The 20,148-nt window shown below is 40.2% G+C and overlaps 1 protein-coding gene across 1 annotated transcript; it reads right to left on the reverse strand.

The window, feature by feature from the left end:
- Positions 1-1,517: 1,517 nt before the first annotated feature.
- lactbl1b (lactamase, beta-like 1b) lies at positions 1,518-18,664 on the reverse strand. The gene is made up of 6 exons (XM_020514444.2): positions 18,559-18,664; positions 15,863-15,972; positions 12,161-12,318; positions 8,910-9,157; positions 6,272-6,377; positions 1,518-2,490 (listed from the first exon to the last, which is right to left on the reverse strand). Exons 1-6 carry the CDS (start codon positions 18,662-18,664, stop codon positions 1,518-1,520), a joined length of 1,701 nt encoding a protein of 566 aa, XP_020370033.1.
- Positions 18,665-20,148: the final 1,484 nt, after the last annotated feature.

The raw sequence follows: 20,148 nt of genomic DNA on the forward strand, positions 1-20,148 counted from the left end.
TGCCAGGACCAGATCTTTCTGCATCCAGAGTCTGATATTGCCAGCTGTGACTGGAAGTGGGTCTGGAAAATTTAAAACCATTATGGACTCTTCTAGTGCAGCACCACCAGTGGTGTATCTGCTCAATGCATCCACATTTGCCTGGCCGAGATCTTGCACAAACTTACAGGCTGGAGTCCAGAGCAAACTTTGTTAAAGACTGATTCTGCGATCACTGAAAAGGTCATGCCTTTAGTTTGAGGCTTGGCTTAATTTTGGGGTTTTGGTGTGGGTTGACCTAAAGTCCCTCTGTTCAGGATATGTCCTGAGTGAGACTCTGCAATTGCTTTCATTCAAGTTGTGTTCCCCAAGCTCAGTCGGCCTAGTGAGGATGTCCAATTCCATTGGCATACCCTGTAACTCATATACTCCACTTGCCATATTTTCTAATGACAAAGCCAGTTGTAGTGCCTGATTGAAGTTTATTTGGGCTTCAGATAGTGGATGCTTTTGCATGGTTACATCATTAATCCCACATACCAAACGGTGTCTCAGCATTTCATTAAGGGTTAATCCAAAGCGACATGCCTCTGCCAGGCGTCTTTACCTTGTCAAAACTCCTAACAAGGATTCCCCTGGTTCCTGAATTGCCAGCTAAAACCAATAACATCTCAGAATTAGAGGAGGCTTGGGATCGTAATAATAAATCTGCCAACTCCTTAAAGTTTTTAGTATCTGTTGCTTCAGGGAAAGTTAGGATCCTAATAGCTGAGAAAACTGTGGGTCCACAAGCTGTCAGGAGAATTGCTCGTTGTTTTTTATCTGCTCCAATGTCATTTGCTCAGAGAAAGTAACACATTCTTTCCAATTACTGGGCTCAGTCTTTGACAGCAGGGTTGAACAAGTCAAGCTTCCCAAATAATGGCCAGAAATGCCTACCCTAACTCATAGATGACTGTTGCGAGCGAATTTCTTCAGGAGCATGCTTTTCTCTCATCACCACTGAAATAACTCCACAGAGGCCAGTATCCTGTCACCAAGTCACCCTTTATTTACAAGTGGAGAGCCCTTGACACTGATCCAACTCCCTCAGAGCCAGGTCTCGGAGTGAACAGGATGTCTGACACTCCTGTTCTTATCTGTCAGCCACGGTTCCCTGATTGGACCAGATTAACATCCCCAATCTTATTCTATGGGGTTCACTTGGCTGACCTCGTGACAACCACTACAGAAACAGAAGAAACGCTGACCGGGAATTTCCTCAGAGTGCTGTTTGCGCTCTCTTGCCATGATCCTAATGAAGATTTGGCACGGGAACAGCAGCAATTCCCAGGAAATTCCCAGCCCGTGTGTTCTGTAAAGTAGTGGATCAATAGATGGTGGTAGCTCATGATAGCGTCATCATAAACGGTGTCTGCTTTGAGAAGGGTTGTTTCACCAATGGCCCATTCCCTTTTTCCAGAATTCCCCATGTTCTTCAATCTATAAAAAGTGGCTTATCAAATGTTCCTAAAATAGCTGCAGTCTGTTGCCTGTTCTCAAAATTTTGGTTTCTGACTGATGCGGAGGATATTATACGTATTAAGGCCTGGAGCGTCAAAACCAGGAGATAGGCCTTTCCTGTTGAATGGAAAAAAATTAAACAGTTGTCCATCTTGAGCTTCAAGTGACACTGAAGCTGTGCTAAATTTCAAGACACAAGGGTATTCTTTTTCAAATACAATTTGAAATACCCTTTCTTCTAAATAACAGAGTTTGATCGTTCGATACCTCTCAGGAATCAAGCTTTCAATATGAGGGCCAAACTGCTGCATTGCTAACACTCCATTCTTCTCCTTCTTAATCTCATAAAAGGTCAAGTTTGCAAATGTGTAGTAACCAACATAAGGCTTAGAGCGAGGAGGCGGAGAAAGAACTCTTTTGCTTTGTCGAAATGCAGACTCCATTGCAGGTATTAAATAATCATAAACTCTCATAGTCAAGTCCTTCTCTTGAGGCCGAGAACCTGACATCAAAATAACAAATCCTAATTTGAGTTTCGGAATCAGGGAGAATGTGGCTGAGTAACCATCCAAATCGCCCTCTTTTTTAATGATGTCATATCCAAAGAGTTCATCGATTTCCCACGGCGTTCCTGTTTTGCTGGCAAAGTAATCCTCAGAGCACCTGAAGACTGGAGTGAGCATCATTTTTATGGTGTCAGGCTCAAGAAGATCTCGGCGGACAGCTCCCAAAAGCACCATGGCTAGTTTGGCCAGGTCCGCAGTCGTGGAATACATTTGGCCGGAGGGTCTGTACCAACCAAGATCATATAGCTGTGCTGGCTGACCATTGCTGTAAACGCCAACTGCTAGCTTAGAACGGACTGAGTGTGTAAACTCAAATCCAGTGTGCTCCATTCCTAGTTTAGTTAAAATATTCTCAGTAATCCAGCGTTGATACTCTGATCCAGCGACTTGATTGGCTAGAATGTGAGCCAGGAGGGAAAATGCCAAATTACTGTAATGGCATCTGAGAAAAACAGAACAGTAAGTGTCAATCACTTATTACAACACTTCTTATGATTGCTTTTGCACATTTCCTTCCCTAAATAAACACATTAAATAACACCAATATTTTCATTCTTTTTATCTCAAGGCTGAGATAGATTTATAATCTGGAAAGGAATCAAGGGTTATGGGAGAAAGTCAGGAAAATGGAATTGAGGATTATCAGGTCAACCTTGATCTCATTGAATGGCAGTGCAGATTCAGTGGACTGAATCACCTACTTCTGGCCCCATGTCTTATGGCCTTATGCAGCATCTATTTACACTCAATATAGCTTATGTCTGCATACACTTCCTGCCATAAGTTTCAAGTGCCTTTTTTGTCATCCTAGAATTCTAAATTCACATTTAGGATGGGAGTTGCTTGTGTAAATTTGTGGTGGGTAATCTGGCTACTAGATCTCCCCAATTTTCTTAAGTTGTTTCCAACAATATTTATTCATCAGTAATAAATGAATGGGTCTCCAAACCTCTGCTGAAAATACGGCAGAATGGGGCACTTAGCCACTGACTAACTCATGGCTGGAACCAACAAAATGCCAAAGTCAAATAATTTAAATATTTCGAGGTACACAAAGGCACAACAATGGCCCCAAAGAGAGGGGAGTGGGGACAGAAGGTCCAAATGGGATCAAAACAGAGAGAAGCAGAGGAGGGTCAGTGTGGACTTGGTGGGCCAAATGGCCTGTTTCCACACTGTAGGGATTCTGTGATTCTATGTCACTCCTTGTGCTCAAAACACTGATGAAAAATGGTTCTGGCAAGCCTGGGGGAGACAATGGAGCTCATTGTGAACTGCTTCCCTGACACAGAAAATACCTATGGTCTCATTATTATCCTACAGAAGACAGAAGTGTTGTACCCACCATGGCCCTGAGGAAATTAAATCCATCATTGATCATCGTTAACAGCAGCAACCTCAATGCAGCAGAACAGTTGAGGGTTATCTGGGTAGCTTTATCATAACCAATGCTATTGTCAATGAAGACAATCGAATTTCCAAGGCCAACAGCACCTTTGCTGCCTCACAGAACATGTCTGGTGAGTCATTCACTGTGCTTCTGTCCCAAAATTCAAATACACAGAGCAATTGTCATTCTCACTCTCTTTCTGTACAGAAAACAAATGACACTGCTGGGGCACCTCCATCAACACTGTCTCCTTGTGAATGTCAGATGGCAGGACTACATACAAACAATGAAGTGCTCAACAAAGCTAATCTGCCTGACATTGAACACATTCTTCTTTAACCACTGCATTGTCCACATACTGTTCACTCATCACCTTAAAGGGATGACTAACACACTAGCCGTCTCTCATCAGTGATCTGAGTAGCACCTTCACTCAGAAATCTCTCCCAATCTACTTTGTTCTTTTCACTTTGTATCTTCCCCTTGAATTTTGATGTTGATTGCATGTACTGAATTGGGTTTTGGCTCAGTCACATGTATTCCACACTGCCTACGTTCTTGTTTCAGGAATCACCTGATGAAGGAGCAGCGCTTCAAAAGCTTGTGTTTTCAAATAAACCTGTTGGACTATAACCTGGTATCATGTGACTTCTTATCTTGTCCACCCCAGTCCAACACCAGCACCTCCACATTATTTCAGGAGATAATTGCCCGTTTTTCTAGAGTAAAGCTTGGCAAGGCACAGAGAGAAGAGGCTGGGGGTTATAGATCCCTCCTGAGGAAGAGAGCTCTTTACTTCCAGGGAGATGCTTAACCCACACTGTGGCTGCTGGAGGACTGACAAGCTCTGGGTCCTGTACTTGCTGCCTCTTTTACTTGCTCAATGATAAGAACAGAGCCAGAGTTCTTACCAAGCTGATTCTTGGTTATTCATTCTGCTGTGAGAAACATTTTTCTACTTTATCTGGCAATGTTTTTAACCTAAAATCTTGAACATGCAGTGAAGATGCAAGACAGCAAAAATCAGTGAAGCAAAAAGAGATGAACATGAATGGAAAGCACTGGCACTTCACTCAACTTCTGGATACATCACTACACTATCATCCAGTTCATCATTTGTTCTCTCACTGGAAATCATTGACTCTAAGAAAAACACCCAGCGATAAGGAAACATTTTAAGCGGATGCTTTGCACTTACAATGCATTGGGAATAAAGGCAGTGGTGGAATGTCCTTTCAACATAAATGCAATGACAGCTGGACATTTGGTCTTGGGAAATTGTTTGGAGACCATGACAGTGAGTGGCTTTCAAGATATTCCAAGTATGGTCACTCAGAGTTTGTAGGATCTCACTGCAACTGTAAGGCTAAAGAGTCTTTATAACAGCGGGTAATGACCACTGATGAAGTGATCTTCCTTGTTCAATTTACAGAACAGAATGAATTGATACAGCCACTTTAGTGCTCTCAACTGCCTAAGGCTACAGTTGTAATGCTGCAGGAGTGCGGCGCAAATGTGAATGTAGTCCAGCTTGAAAAGAAAGACAGAGCTATGTGCAGAAATACCAATGTTCACAGCCCAAAAAGCTAAGTTAGCTAAGCTAAATCCAATCCCTGAACCTAACTTTGAGAAGTTGGATTTCGACTTATTGATTCAACAGTGAGATAAGACTAGTTAGGAACCCTGCACATCCTGGTAGCATAGCCTAGCACTCATACCCCTACAATTACGTTGTAAAATTTGACCTCCTAAGTAAACAAATGCATTAAATTCTGCTACCAGTTCCTGATCTGCTTCGGTTAATGTTAAGACCTTAAGCTATGGGAGTGATCTCACATCATTGCTCAGGTGCTGCTCTATTACAGTAAGTTGAGTCTTTGCACATTATGTTAAATGGTGGAGTAACTCTCAATCAAATTTAGAAAGTTTCTTCAGACAAATGTACATCTGCTTTCACTCAATTTGTCTCAGATGTCAGTTTGTTGCAACATTAATCCATTAGTGCACCATAACTCCTGCCTGAAATACAACCCCCACTATAAAACCATAACACACCTTCCATCTCACACTCATGGGATATTTGTCTGTCAAGCATAATCACACTGGAGTCTTGCAGATTAGTTATAGCGACAGTAAAATCCCAATCAAGTATATTTTCAGGCAGTTTTCCTACAGTTGCTTTTGATGGAAACCAGATTAAAACTGCACTTGTTATTCCATTGAGATGAGAGATGTATCCTACGGTTTTAATTAAGGCAGGTTGTGCTACTTTCATGAAAGGCTTAATCAACTGTTGGCATTGGTGAAAGAAAAATTGGAATATTTAACGAGAGAAGGGTGGTTTATGAGATTTGTTTCTTAAAAGTAATCAAGAAACAGCCATAAGTATTAATTGGTCATCAATTTTTTTAAAAATTCATTCACGGGATGAGGGTGTTGCTGGCTGTGCCAACATTCATTTCCCATCCATAATTGCCCAGTGCAATTAAGAGTCAACCACATTGCTGTGGGTCTGAAGTCACATGCAGGCCAGACCAGGTAAGGATGGCAGATTCCTTCCCTAAATGACATTAGTGAACTAAATCAGTTTTTCCCAACAATGGATTCATGGTCATCATTAGACTCTTAAGCCTAGAAATTTTAAAATTTAATTCAAATTCCACCATCTGCTATGGCAGGTTCAAACCCAGGTCTCCACAATACTATCTTGGTCTGTGGATTAACAATCCAGTGATAATACCACCAGGCTGATGCTTCCCCTATGCTTCTTTGCAAAATTTAAAATTTTGCATGACGTTTTTGTTAAAAGATGCTATAAAAGCTGAATTCAAACCTTGTACCAGGATCCGCGATGAGTAAATCATCCCGTAGAAGATTCAGTGCCATCTCAGTGTTTCCATTCCAGAGCAGGCTTGTTGATCTGAGTCGCCTAGGTAACCCTGCAAATTATTCCATATAGGATTTAAAGATTTTTGAAACCAAATCCAACAACTTCTTTGGAGCGACCTCAAATGAAATGCCTTCAAAACCTTTAGCTCCCCTAAAGCACGATCAGAACTTCAAAGGATTTGAAAAGATGACAAGTTCAGAAACCAATTACATTACAAAACAAACTTGACCTTTTTAATTTTTTTTTGGTCAGGGGATGTGGGCATCGCTGGCTGGGCCAGCATTTATTGCCCCTCACTAGTTGCCCTTGAGAAGGTGGTGGTGAGCTGCCTTCTTGAACTGCTGCAGTCCAATGCTGTTAGGGAGGATATTCCAGGATTTTATCCCAATGACACTGAAGGAACAGTGATATATTTCCAAGTCAGGATGGTGTGTGGCCTTATATTTTGTCGTGCAATACTATCCAAATCTTTTGAGATACTTAGTTCACTGATTGAGCACAAAGCAAATTTGAACGCGTAGGGTAGCACATTTCTCAGGAAGATAGTCCCTGAACATCACAGAGAATGTGCAGGAGGTGGTGCTCCTATGTTCTTGGGATGTGATCGTTGCCGGCAATGTTAGCATTTATTGTCCATTCCTAATTGTCCTTGAGACGGTAGGAGGAGCCAGCTTCTTGAGCTGCTGCGGTTCGTATGATATAGGCACATCCACAGTCATTGGTTTTGTAAAAATATGGTACAGATAAGTAGCCATTTCAGAGGGTACTGTGATGAAAGGTGTGTGATTTACATGTATATAAATATCGTTTTTACAGCTTGTATTTGAAAGTGAGGTGCTGATTATTTTCATGAAAGGACTCTTTTCAAAGACTAGGTCACACAGTCCTTCTGATACAGGAGCCTAATCCAGTATTTGTGAGAGAGATGGTGACTGAGAACCCCTGGAGTGTTAATGGATTTTTTTTTATATACTGTAACGATTTACAACAGGTTGAACAAACATTGAAAGCAGTTAGCTTGTTTCCAGTTCAAAATAATCATGGATTGATTTTTGATAAACCAGAGATTAAAAGTTTTTGGATGGTCATAATGAGACCCAAATATGGTCAGAAGCAAATGCAGTTTCTCTCCTAGAAGAGAGATTTTCAGATCTGTTAAGCAAATAAAGTTTAGCATGTGCAATCTTTGTGTCATTAAAAACTGATAAATTTTAACTTCTCCAAGTTGTAAGTACCTATGTAAGAGACTTCACAGTTCACAGGTCAAAAACTGAACAGAATCAAAACTGAAAGAACTGCGAATGCTGTATAAATCAGAAACAAACCAAATTGCAGGAAAAGTTCAGCAGGTCTGGCAGCATCTGTGAAGAGAAATCAGAATGAGGAAAGGTCACTGGACCTGAAACATTTACACTGATTTCTCTTCACAGATGCTGCCAGACCTGCTGAACTTTTCCAGCAATTTCTGTTTTTGTTACTGAACAGAATCAATTAAGTAGAATTTAAAGACTTGAATAGAGGGTCAATATCTTTAGCATGGTAATGGATAGTTTTGGGAAACAGATTGAAACTTGGTTTTGGTGTGTGTTTTATAAACTTTCTAACTGTATTTTATATTTTGATAGCTTGGGTTTTACATATCTGATAGAGTCATACAGCACAGAAACGGGCCCTATGGTCCAACTCATCCATGCTGACCAGGTTTCTTAAACTAGTCCCAGTCGCCTGCATTTGGCCCATATCCCTCTAAACTTTTCCTAACTATGTATCTGTCCAAAAGTATTTTGAATATTGTAATTGTATTTGCCTCTACCACTTCCTCTGGCAGCTTGTCGCATATACGCAACATCCTCTGCATGAAAAAGTTGCCCCACAGGTCCCTTTTAAATCTTTCCCCTCTCACTTTAAAATAAACTTCTGTTCTTAAAAGAAATTCACTAGTCTCATGTGATCATGTTCAGTGATTGACCACTGCATTAAGTAAAGTAAAAAAACCTATCAGCTAGATTTCATTCTGAGAGCTAACTTGTGTAGTAATGCTGGCAGCTGGGATCACCACAGCACTTAAGTGTCAAACACATTTCCTTACGTCATTAAATATTAAAAGGCCAACTTTACTTGACTGATTCATTGTCTTGCACTGACTACATCAGCGCTAGAGACGGCCATACACCTTTACTGAAGCCTGTTTTTAATTTGTCAGCTTTTTGAGGTTATGTCAGCTTTGTGAGCTTATCTAAGATTTATCTTGGCAGAGGATGATTCTTTAATTTCATATTTTGCAATACTAATTCTTTCAGATACTTAGTTCACTGAGCAAGAATGGTCCATAGGTAGCACACTTCACAGGATGAGAGGCCCTGAATATCATGGAGAATTTTCAATAAATGTCCCTGGCATGTAAAACTAGATACAAATATGTGTATAAGCTTATAATTGGCTTAGGTGTGCTTGTTCTTTGGCATATTCTATGCTAATTTTATTATTTGATGTAAAATTGCTTCTATTAAAATTTAATGAGACAACATTTAATACGTCAGCAAAATTTTGTTCAACTGACTTTGTAAAATACTTCCCTCACCTGACAGCTGGCTGGCCATTCGTTTCAATGTCACAGATGATAGTTTTGCAGCAGCTTCCCCTCGCTCAAGAAATACCAGGCCATCTGCTTCATATTTACTTTCCAAGTGTTTTGAATTTCCCAGTGGGTTTTTAACTGTGAAGTTTTGGACATATTTTGTTAATGGATCATCCAGAGATGCAATTTTTCCTTCCTGCCAGAGTTTGTACAGCATGATAGCAGGGAAGATCTTGGAAATACTTGCAATCCTGAAACAAAAGGAATTTGTTTTGAGATTTCCAATCGTTTTGTGAGCACAAAGTTTTACACGTTAAGTCAAAACTGCAACAAAAAACTGCGGATGCTGTAAAGCAGAAACAAACACAGAAATTGCTGGAAAAGTTCAGCAGGTCTAGCAGCATCTGTGGAGAGAAATCACTCGACTTGAAATGTTGACTCTGATTTCTCTCCACAGATGCTGTGAGACATGCTGAGCTCCTGCTCTGTTTTTTTTCAAGTTTTACATATCGACTGGTATTATGAAGGAATCCCATCAGAAGTACATATTTTACAATAGTTTGCATAAGAAATACAAAATTTATTTTATCTTTTGATAAGTAGGTAAGAAATTTGCTTCTAATTTGGGCTGTCTCCTATTCAGTCACTGGGGCCTGAACACTCGTGTTATGGTATAGGGCTCATTCACATAACGCTTCAGTCTGTAAAGTTCCTGGTCGAGTAGATCTTCCAGAATCACTTATAGAGTTAGATTCTTAAAAATACTTGACTGAAACTATTAGCTCCATTATAGATCTTCATTCTAGTCATATCATCAAATACCTTCCAGCTCAGAAATTCCTTTACAAGTTGCCATTGGTTTCATTTTAAAATAGTTCTACTGAGGTGAAATGATTGGAGACAGACTGATAACACACCACCTTCTGCAAACATTTCACAGAAAACAATGTAAAAACTTGTCATCAAGTGACAGTCCACTCCTACCATGGACTTGTTCCATTAGACAATCTGCCGAGCACTTTGAGCATCACATTTAAAAGAAGAAAAGAAAATAACTTGCATCTAAACAGTCACTTCTATTACCCATGATGTCCCAAAGCATCTGGTAGTAGATTAAATACTTTTTTAAAGTTCTGGGAAGTGCAGCAGCCAATTAACACACAGCAAATTCTGACAAACAACAATGACAAGACGATCTGTTGTATTTGGTTGTGGAATAAAGTTGGCCAGGAGAATTCCGCTGCTGTTCTTCAAACATGTACATGTCCACTCACTTGAGAAGGCAGACAAAGTCTTGGCTTAATGTTTGATCCAAAGATTAACTCTTCAGCATTGAAATCTCAGTGTGGATTATGTGCTCAAATGGGGCTTAATTTCACAGCTTCTCTCTCAGATGGACATTAAAAAAATGCTGATGCAAAGGTGACCACGGAGTTCCCCTGGTGTCCTGGGCAGCACTAAACACTTAATTGACTTTGTTGAGTTGTACCAGAAAGCTGTGATTGAATATAAATGCAAGTTGTTTCCTTTTGTAACAATCACAACATTTTAAAATCATTGACTACATGTGAAATGTTTTGAGATAATTTTGATAAATATAAGTGTTTTACAGATGCAGTCCTTTATTCCTTTCAAATGAATGCAAAGTACACCAGCCACTCCAAGGTTTTAGTGAGCTGTTTTGATTATAGCTGTAAAATCTAACTAGCACCATACTATAACTTTTTGGAATGATGATGTGATTGAAGCCAACATTTTCAGACTGTTCAACTTCATTCACCAGTAGAAGGAGACAGAATGACACTGCCCTCTGTGGAATAAGGGTTGTGAGTGGCAGTTGGAGCACCTTAAAGAATAGTATTGCACATTGCTGTGTGAGTCAGGGTACATAACAGCCTGAGAATGCACCAGGTGGGGAAAGCAGGTCCTGTCAATGGAGGCCATGGAAAAGAAAAGAGGAAAATGAAAAGAAAGAATGAAAAGCTCTACCATATTCACATTATGGAACACAGACATTAGGCCATTCAGCCCATCGAATCTATGTTTATTCTCAATAGAACAATCCAGTCAATCCCATTCCCCATGTCTGGAAATTGTACTTCCCTCAAGTGCCCATCCAATTTCCTTTTGAAATCATCTCCACTTCCACCACACTCATAGGTAATAGGATCCACATCACCCTTACCCTGCATCTCTTGCCCATAAATCTTAAAACTGTGTCCCTTCATCTTCGTACCAGCAACTAATGGGAGCATCCTTTCTTGACCTCATCTAAACCTGTGATAGTCTTGTACACTTCTCTCAGATTGCTCCTCAACCTCCTTTGTTTCAATGAGAACATTTCTTAACAAATTACTCGCAGGGGGAATCAAATACTAAAAATTGAAATGGAAGGAGATATTGAGTGAGGTTGCTCAGGGATATTTGTTGGGATTTTCTCTCTGGTGTACTGAAATAACCTGGGTGTAATAGATCACTTCACATCAGTAAAATTCAAAGATGACCCCAATCTAGGGTTTATTGTCATCTCAAGAGCTCCTCCAAGTATGAACTTCACTGATCAATTGCAAAGCAAATTCAATACATTTAGACACAGCAAGTGTATGGATTACTTAGGTAAAAATGAACCGCTAGGTGCAAAGTTGCAACAGAAGTAAAGGGAGGACACGTATGATTTAGAGGCAATGACCAAGTATTGCATCCAAGCAAGATGAGGAAAGACAGACAAAGCAGAATACAATGACTTGTTGGGATAATGGCTCTTCAATTTCAAGAAGAGATCGCATAAGGAGGCCAGTAGGAGTCACATTTTAGTCCTAGCCAAAATACCACAAATTATATAGTTAGCAAAATAGAGAAAATAAATCTATACAATAAGATACAATAGGGCCATGGGATAAGAGGGCACAGTTTCAGAATTCTAAAGGCCAGGTTTTGCATTGACATCTGGGATTGCATATATAATGCATTGATATGAGGGATTGTCAGGAAGGATTAGACATAGCAATAAGCTCATGTAAGATGCAGCTTGTGCTGAAATAGGAAGATGGCTGGGTTATTATATTGGAAACCAATGGGTTGAAGGGCCTCCTGCATCTAAACCGATCTGGTGATTTGTGAAATAAAATCTCTTGTAAATAAATGTCGGCTACAGGTAACAGTGACTTAGACAAACAACATGGAATTATTGACAAAATCATTTCCTGTGGGAACTAAGATTGATCTCACAGGCTAGATAGGATTTATAAAGTTACCTGTAAGCAGTATATTCATTTGGTGGAGGTGAAAACTCATCAGATGCATTTTTTTTCCCAAAATTTCCAGTCCACAGCACAGTATCGTTAAATATTACAATGGCTGAAATTGATGGTAGGTTCCTTGCATGTATTTGATGACGTAACAGAAAGTCAACCTATAAAAGACAGTCATTACCTATCTAAGTTCCACTTCTAATCTTCAAAGACAAAGAGAAATATAACTTTCATAAGAATATATAATGAGAAATGTGATAATCCCTGAGTGAATGGGGTAGACAGAACATAAGAACATAAGAACTAGGAGCAGGAGTAGGCCATCTGGCCCCTCGAGCCTGCCCCGCCATTTAATAAGATCATGGCTGATCTTTGAGACTCAGCTCCACTTACCCGCCCACTCACCATAACCCTCAATTCCTTTATTGCTCAAAAATTTATCTAGCCTTGCCTTAAAAACATTCAGCGAGGTAGCTTCAACCACTTCACTGGGCAGGGAATTCCACAGATTCACAACCCTTTGGGAGAAGAAATTCCTCCTGACCTCAGTCCTACATCTGTTTCCCTTTATTTTGAGGCGATGCCCTCTAGTCCTAGTTTCACCTGCTAGCGGAAACAACCTCCCTGCTTCCACCTTATCTATTCCCTTCATAATCTTACATGTTTCTGTAAGATCTCCCCTCATTCTTCTGAATTCCAATGAGTATAATCCCAGTCTACTCAGTCTCTCCTCATAATCTAACACTCTCAACTCTGGAATCAACCGAGTGAATCTCCTCTGCACCCCCTCCAGTGCTAGTATATCATTTCTCAAGTAAGGAGACCAAAACTGCACACAGTACTCCAGGTGTGGCCTCACCAGGACCCTATACAGCTGCAGCATAGCCTCCCTGTTTTTAAACTCCATCCCTCGAGCAATGGCAGACAAAATTCCATTTGCCTTTTTAATCACCTGCTGCACCTGCAATCCCACCTTCAGTGATTCATGCTTGCTTGAGTGAATTAGCAGCTCGTTTGCACACCTCATTTAGTATCATTACCATTGAAATCAAAACTTATTATAAGCAAGATATTCACTAAATTTATCTTTTACTATTTCAAAGACTTATGTCATATCTTCCCTCAGTCTTCTGGCCTCCTGGACACCTTTCTCTGAATGCTTGGTTTCAAGAGATGATTTATGAATTTTCCCCAAACCTTTTTATTTATCAGCCTTTGCCAGTAGAGACATTTTGATGTTAACTCAATTGCAAAGTTCCATTAAACTAACTGAAATCAAGATCCTTTCATATTACACTCATATTTGCTTTTATCTGTGTTATCCAGATTAACATTCACTTGCCATATCTAAGCCTGGTTACATAATAAATCTTGTGTCTTACTTGTAATCCATTCGCATAACTTCATGTCTTTGGCAATATAACAGCAATATTACAGTTCCATATCATTCACAAACAGCCCCACTTTGTGCTCCCTTAAACAGATGAGCCAAGGAAAAACACATTTTGCAGACTTTGTGTAATTTTGTGAGTTTGAATCATATGAAGAATTGGTCTAGATTCTTTGCACCAACAACTAACCTCCTTTACTGGAATCTGGAGTCAATCTGGAATATGCCTATGTAGAGGTTAAATAGGCAGCCAAATATCATTTCAGTCTTTGTAGAGCTTCAAATTAGAGCTAAAATCATTTTGAGCCTTTACCAAAGGTTATACAGCAAAGATTGGGGGTTGAGGAGAACAACCGCCAGCCAAAAATGAAGAGAAAACAAACTTCACATGTAGACATGTTAATAAGTCAATGGTCATGTGTAGTGCAGAACATGGCCTCCTGTTTTGTGGCTGGTAAGATGGTGCTGCTGTAATATATGATCAATGGAGGGAGAATCACTCTCTTTGGAAATACAGGTCAGCCATCTCAAAGGACAGTGGTGAAAATTTACTCTGGCAGTAGGTAATGGCCAGATCTAACTACCTACACAATACACAACTGAACTTGGATGCTAACGTTATGTCATTCATGCACTAGAGCAGCAAATCACTCTGCACTGTAGTTTTCTGCAATCTTTCCCCATTTAAATAATATTCAGCTCTTCTTTTCTTCCTGCCAAAGTGCTTAACTTCACAATTCTCACATTATATTCCATCTGCCAAGTTTTTGCCCAGTCATTTAACCTGTTACCCCTCTGTAGACTCCTTGTGTCATCCTCACCACTTGCCTTCCTGCCTATTTTTGTGTCATCCGCAAACCTGGTGATAGTACGTTCACTTGATTAATCCATGTCATTAATATATATTGTCAATAATTGTGGCCCCAGTACTGATCCTAATGGCACTTCACTAGTTACAGGTTATCGTTGTCAAAATGCCCCCTTGTAGCAACTCTCTGTCTTCTATCAGTTAGCCAATCCTCTGTCCAAGCTAATGGATACTCTCAAGCCTCACTGGTGAATCACTGACCCAAGACCATCCAAAGTGGAGAAGGAGTTTCCGGGAATGCATTGTGCACCTCGAGACTTGCTGTCGTGAAAAAGTGAAAGCCAGGTGAAACAGCATAAGGATCGTGCTGCCACTCCAACGCCCCACCCACCCCATCCCATGACCACCTTCTGCCCCAAGTGTGGCAGGGTCTGTGGAAGCCGCATTGATCTGTACAGCCACCTGCGGACTCAGCCTGAGAGTGGAAGAGAGTCATTCTCGTCTACAAGGGACTGCCAATGATGTTGATCTCTAACACACCGTGAGCTCTTATTAAGTAACTTTACCTGTGGTACCTCATCGAATGCCTTCTAGAAAATATATTCCATGTGATGGCTCCCGTTTATCTTCCCTGCCGGTTACAAATTCAAAGAACTGTAATAAAATTGTCAGGCATGATTCCCTTTCATGAAGCCATGCTAACTCTGCATGGTTATATCATGTGTTTTTAAATGCTCTGCCAATACATCCTTCACAATCGACTCAAACATTTTCCCAATGACGGAGCTGAAGCTAACTGGCCTACAGTTACTTGTTTTTTTGTCTTGCTCCCTTTTTGAATAAGAGTGTCACATTGGCAGTTTTCGAATCCTCTGGCACTTTTCCCAGAATCTAAGGATTTTTGAAAGATTATTACCAGTGCATCCACTATCTCTACAGCTGATTCTAAAATCCTACAATACAAAACTTGAGGTCCATCAGTACACTTTGTAATTTATGGGTTAGCACCAGAATAATCATGACAATGAAAGCTCCTAGATCGCTGTAAAAGCCCAACTGTTTAATTTCCCTTAGCTTTACATTGAATCTTGGTGACCTGAAGGAACTGCAGATGTTGTTAGAAATGTTGCCATGTTGGTGCTGCTCACATTCTTAGAACAAATAAGATTTAAAATAAAAACTTGTTTGCCTAACAGTCTCGCTTGCAGAATAATGTGCTGATTCACGTCATTAGTGCCCATTACACTATCGTAATTCTAATCAGTGTCCATATCAAAGTAATTGACAAAATGATAATTCTCAAAACAATTTCAAATTCAATTTTTTATAATTCTGAAGTTTTGAGTGAAAAAAGAGTAATTCAACTCTTGCAACATTTAAGAAATCGCCATCTAATTAAAACTGCACTTCCAAAGAGTGAAAGTCTGTGTTGATCAGAACTTCATCCCAAATTCTAGGTTTTTGAAATGCTTTTAACAAGAGACTCTCCAATATTTTAGTTACTAACCTTGTTGAGAGCTTCTTTTATAATTGGCATGGGATGTACCAATGGTACAGGTTTGGGATGCCTGGGACACATCTGAACAGATTTAGGCTCTTTAGACAAAGCAAATTCATCTGAAACAAACAGGAAAGTGGCACCAGTGAGGAAGGTTTATTTGGAAGACTCAGATTCCTAGAAAACATTGTTAGCTGAATATGACACCACAATGGTAGAGAAGCAGATGAAGCTGGGGTCAGGAAAAATATCAAATGATTACCTAGGCCTTCCATCTGAGATAATTGCCGGTAGGAAATTGGTACCCAAAATAATACCCAGTTGGTATTGTGCTGGTCAGCAGATGCCCCATCAATAGCACTCTCACTTCTGAGGTAGAAGGTTATGGGGTCACAGACCCATTCCATTGAGTTCAGAACACAAATCCAAGCTGATACTCTATAAGAAAATAAAATATAGGAGCAGAAATAGGCTATTAGGCCTATCAAGTCTGCTCTGTCATTTGATCATGGCTAAAATGAGGGTTTCTCAATCTCATTCTCCTGTTTTCTCCCCGTAGCCCTTGAACCCCTTACTAATCAAGACCTATCTATCTCTGTCTTAAATACACTCAATAACTTAGCCTCCAAAGCCCTCTTCAGCAATGAGTTCCACAGATTAATCACCCTCTGGTTGAAGAAATTCCTCTTCATCTCAGTCCTTTCACTCTGAGGCTGTGCCCTTGGGTTCTAGTCTCTCCTACTGGTGGAAACATTTTCTCCATGTCCATTCTATCCAGGCCTCTGTATTCTGTAAATTTCAATCAGATGCTCCCTTATCCTTCTAAACGCCATTGAGCACAGACCTGGAGACACCACTCCTCACACGACAAACCCTTCATCTCCAGGATCATTCTTGTAAACCTCCTTTGGACCCCCTCTAGAGTCAGCACATCCGTCCTTAGATATGGGGCCTGAAACTACCCACAATATTTCAAATGTTATCTGAGCAGAGCCTTATACAGCTTCAGCAGTACATCTTTGCTCTTGTATTCTAGTTGTTTTGAAATGAATGCTAACGCAACATTTACCTTTCCAACTGCCAACTGAACGTGCATGTTAACCTTAATAGGATCCTGATACAGGACTCCCAAGCTGCTTTGTACTTCAGCTTTCTGAAGCCTTTCCCCATTTAGAAAATAGTCTACGTCTCTATTTTTCCTACCAAAGTGTATAACCTCACACTTTCTCACATTGTATTTGAACTGCCACTTCTTTGCCTACTTTCCTAGCCTGTCCAAGTTCTTCTGTAGCCTCCCCACTTCCTCAACACTACTGGTCCCTCCACCTATCTTTGTGTCACCTACAAACCTAGCAACAATGTCCTCAGTTCCTTCATCCAGATGTATAGCGTGAATAGTTGTGGTCCAACACTGACCTCTGATGAACTCCTCTAGTCACTAGCTGCCATCCTGAAAAAGACCCCTTTTATCCCAACTCTCTGCCTTCTGCCAGTTAGATAATCCTCTTCCATGCCTGTACATTGTCCCTAATATCCTGGTTTTTATCTAATTGGGCAGTCTCCTGTATGGCATCTTGTCAAAGGCATTTTGGAAATCTAAATAGATCATGTCCACCGGTTCTCCTTTGTCTAACTTTCTCATTACCTCCTCTAACAGATTTTTCAGGCATGACATCCCCTTTAAGAAGCTGCACTAACTCCACCCTATTTTACCTTGCACTTCCAAGTACTCTGCAATCTCATCCTTAATAATGGCCTCTAAAGTCTTACAACGGACTGAGGTCAGGCTAATTGGCCTTTCATTTTCTATCTTCTGCCTCCCTCTCTTAAACAGGGAAGTTACATTAGCCATTTTCCAGTCCTCTGGGACCTTCTCTGACTCCAGTGATTCCAAAAAGATCACTACCAAAGCCTCTACAATCTCCTCAGCTACCTCCTTTAGAACTCCAAGGTGTACTCCATCTGGTCCAGGTAATTTATCTACCTTCAGACCTGTCAGCCTCCCCAGCACCTCCTCCTTAGTATCACCAGTATAATTCTGGTGGAATCTCTGCACAGCACCATAAAAGATCCCATAACACTATTTCAAAGAGGAGCAGGAAAGTTGATTGAGGATAAATTCTCCCTGGGGTTCAGGCTAATATTTATCCTCAATCAACTTCATCAGAGCAAAAGTAAACTATTGAACCTGCTCCACCATTCTAGATCATGAATGATCATCTTCCTCAATGTCATATTCCTGTGCTATATTTATGTCGTTAGTAACTAGAAATCTATCAATCTCTCTGTTGGAGACTCCAGTTGACTGCGCTTGCACAGTCCTCAGGTGTAGAGAATTCCAAAAATTCACCACCCTCTGAATGAAGAAATTTGCCCCCATCTTAGTCCTAAATGGTTTGCTTTCTATTTCTGAGGTTGTGTGTCCTGGTTCTGGATTCCACAGCCAGTGGAAACATCCTTGCTACATCTGCTGGATTGTTTTACAAATTGTCTACATTTCTGAAACAGATTAGGTGTTTATTGTTCTTTGTGGGAGCTTGGTTGCCTACATTACAACAACGATCTCATTTCAAAACTGGTTCCTAGGCAGTAAAGTCACCCTGGGGTGTGAAAGGTACTAATATGAAGTCTTTTTGCTTTGTAGCAACACTAATGACAACAACGAACCTCAGTTCCAAGTCATTAAAAAAATTGGTTTCACTCACTCATGTCTTTCTTTGGAAGTTTGTACTGCCACACGAAACAGCAAGTCATGGTGATAGAGACAGCTATAAAGAAAGCCATGCCAAGATATGGCCATTTCAAATCCATAGCGATACCTTTCTTCAACAGTGAAGTGCCCAGCAGTGGACTCCTGCGAAACAAAAGCACAGATTATAAACATGTCCTACTGTGTCCTCAATCATTGATTACTACATTCCTACTATTTCTAAATTCTAAAGGAAATTCTTATCAAATCTGAAAGGGTATTTGCTTTGCAGAACTAATTACTACTGTTGAGTTAAAAAGTTCACAGCAGTTTGTGGTCTCACTGCAAAAACAGAACAACAGCAAAGATTGCCTGACATTACAGAGAAACAGAATCCACAAGGGTCAGTGTGTTATAAGCCATTGACATGCGATGATCCAGTGTATGACAGACAAAGGTTGTCATGTCAGCCTCTATTTAAGTTGGATACCCATTCACATATTTGGTGTATTGCACAACTTCATATCATTCTTCTGCAACTGAAAGGAACATTTCCCACTGCAGTGAATAAAGGGCAATTCTTTCAGGTAGTGGGTTTTAGATATTCGTGATCCTCTGGGTGAAAAAAGTTTTCCTTAAATTCCCTCTAAACCATGCACCCTGATTATTGACCCCTCTACTAAAGGAAACAGTTTCACTTTATCTGTGTCCTTCAGAACTCTATCATATCAATCATATCCACCCCCACCTCAACCTTCTCTGCTCTGAGGAAAATAACCCCAGCCTCTGGTCTCTTTCCATAGCTGAATCACTCAGCCCAGGCAGAATCCTGATGAATGTCTTCAGCACCCTCTTTAATGTAATCACATCTTTCCTATGATGTGGCAATCAGAACTGCACACAGTACTCTAGTTGTGGCCTAACTAATGTTACATACAACTCCATTATAACCTCCTCATTCTTAAATTTAGTGCCTGACCAATAAAGGCAAGTATCCCATATGCCTTCTTAACTATCTTATCAACCCTTCCTGCTACATTCAAGGACCTGTGGGCAGGTACACCAAAATCCCTATGATCGTCAGCACTTTCTAGGGTCTTACCTTTCAATGTGTACTCCATTGCCCTGTTAGTTCTCACAAAATTCATCACCTTACACTTTTCAGGAGCCATATAAAGTGTGAGAAAAAGCAGTGAGCCTGAGGAGTGGGAACAGTTTAGAATTCAGCAATAGAGCATCAAGAGGTTAATTAAGAAGGAAGGAACAGAGTACGATAGTAAATTGCAAGGAACATAAAAGTGGATTGCAAGAGCTTCTATACATATGTAAAAAGGAAGAAAGATTAGTGAAGACAAATGTAGTCTCCCTATAGACTGAAATGGGAGAATTGTTGTAAGCAAACATGGAGTGGCACAGTAATCAAACAAAGACATTAGTTTTGACTTCACAGAAAACACAAATAACTTTCCAAAAATGTTATGGAAGGAAGCGTTTTCTTTGGGGAAAATGTATTGAAGGAGATTAGTACAATTTAAAAAAAATGTGCTGGAGAAACTATGGGGATTAAAATGTGATAAATCCTCAATGTCTGATAATCCACATCCCA

This window comes from Rhincodon typus, chromosome 31 (assembly GCF_021869965.1).
Source record: "Rhincodon typus isolate 14 chromosome 31, sRhiTyp1.1, whole genome shotgun sequence".
NCBI classification, from domain to species: Eukaryota; Metazoa; Chordata; class Chondrichthyes; order Orectolobiformes; family Rhincodontidae; genus Rhincodon; species Rhincodon typus.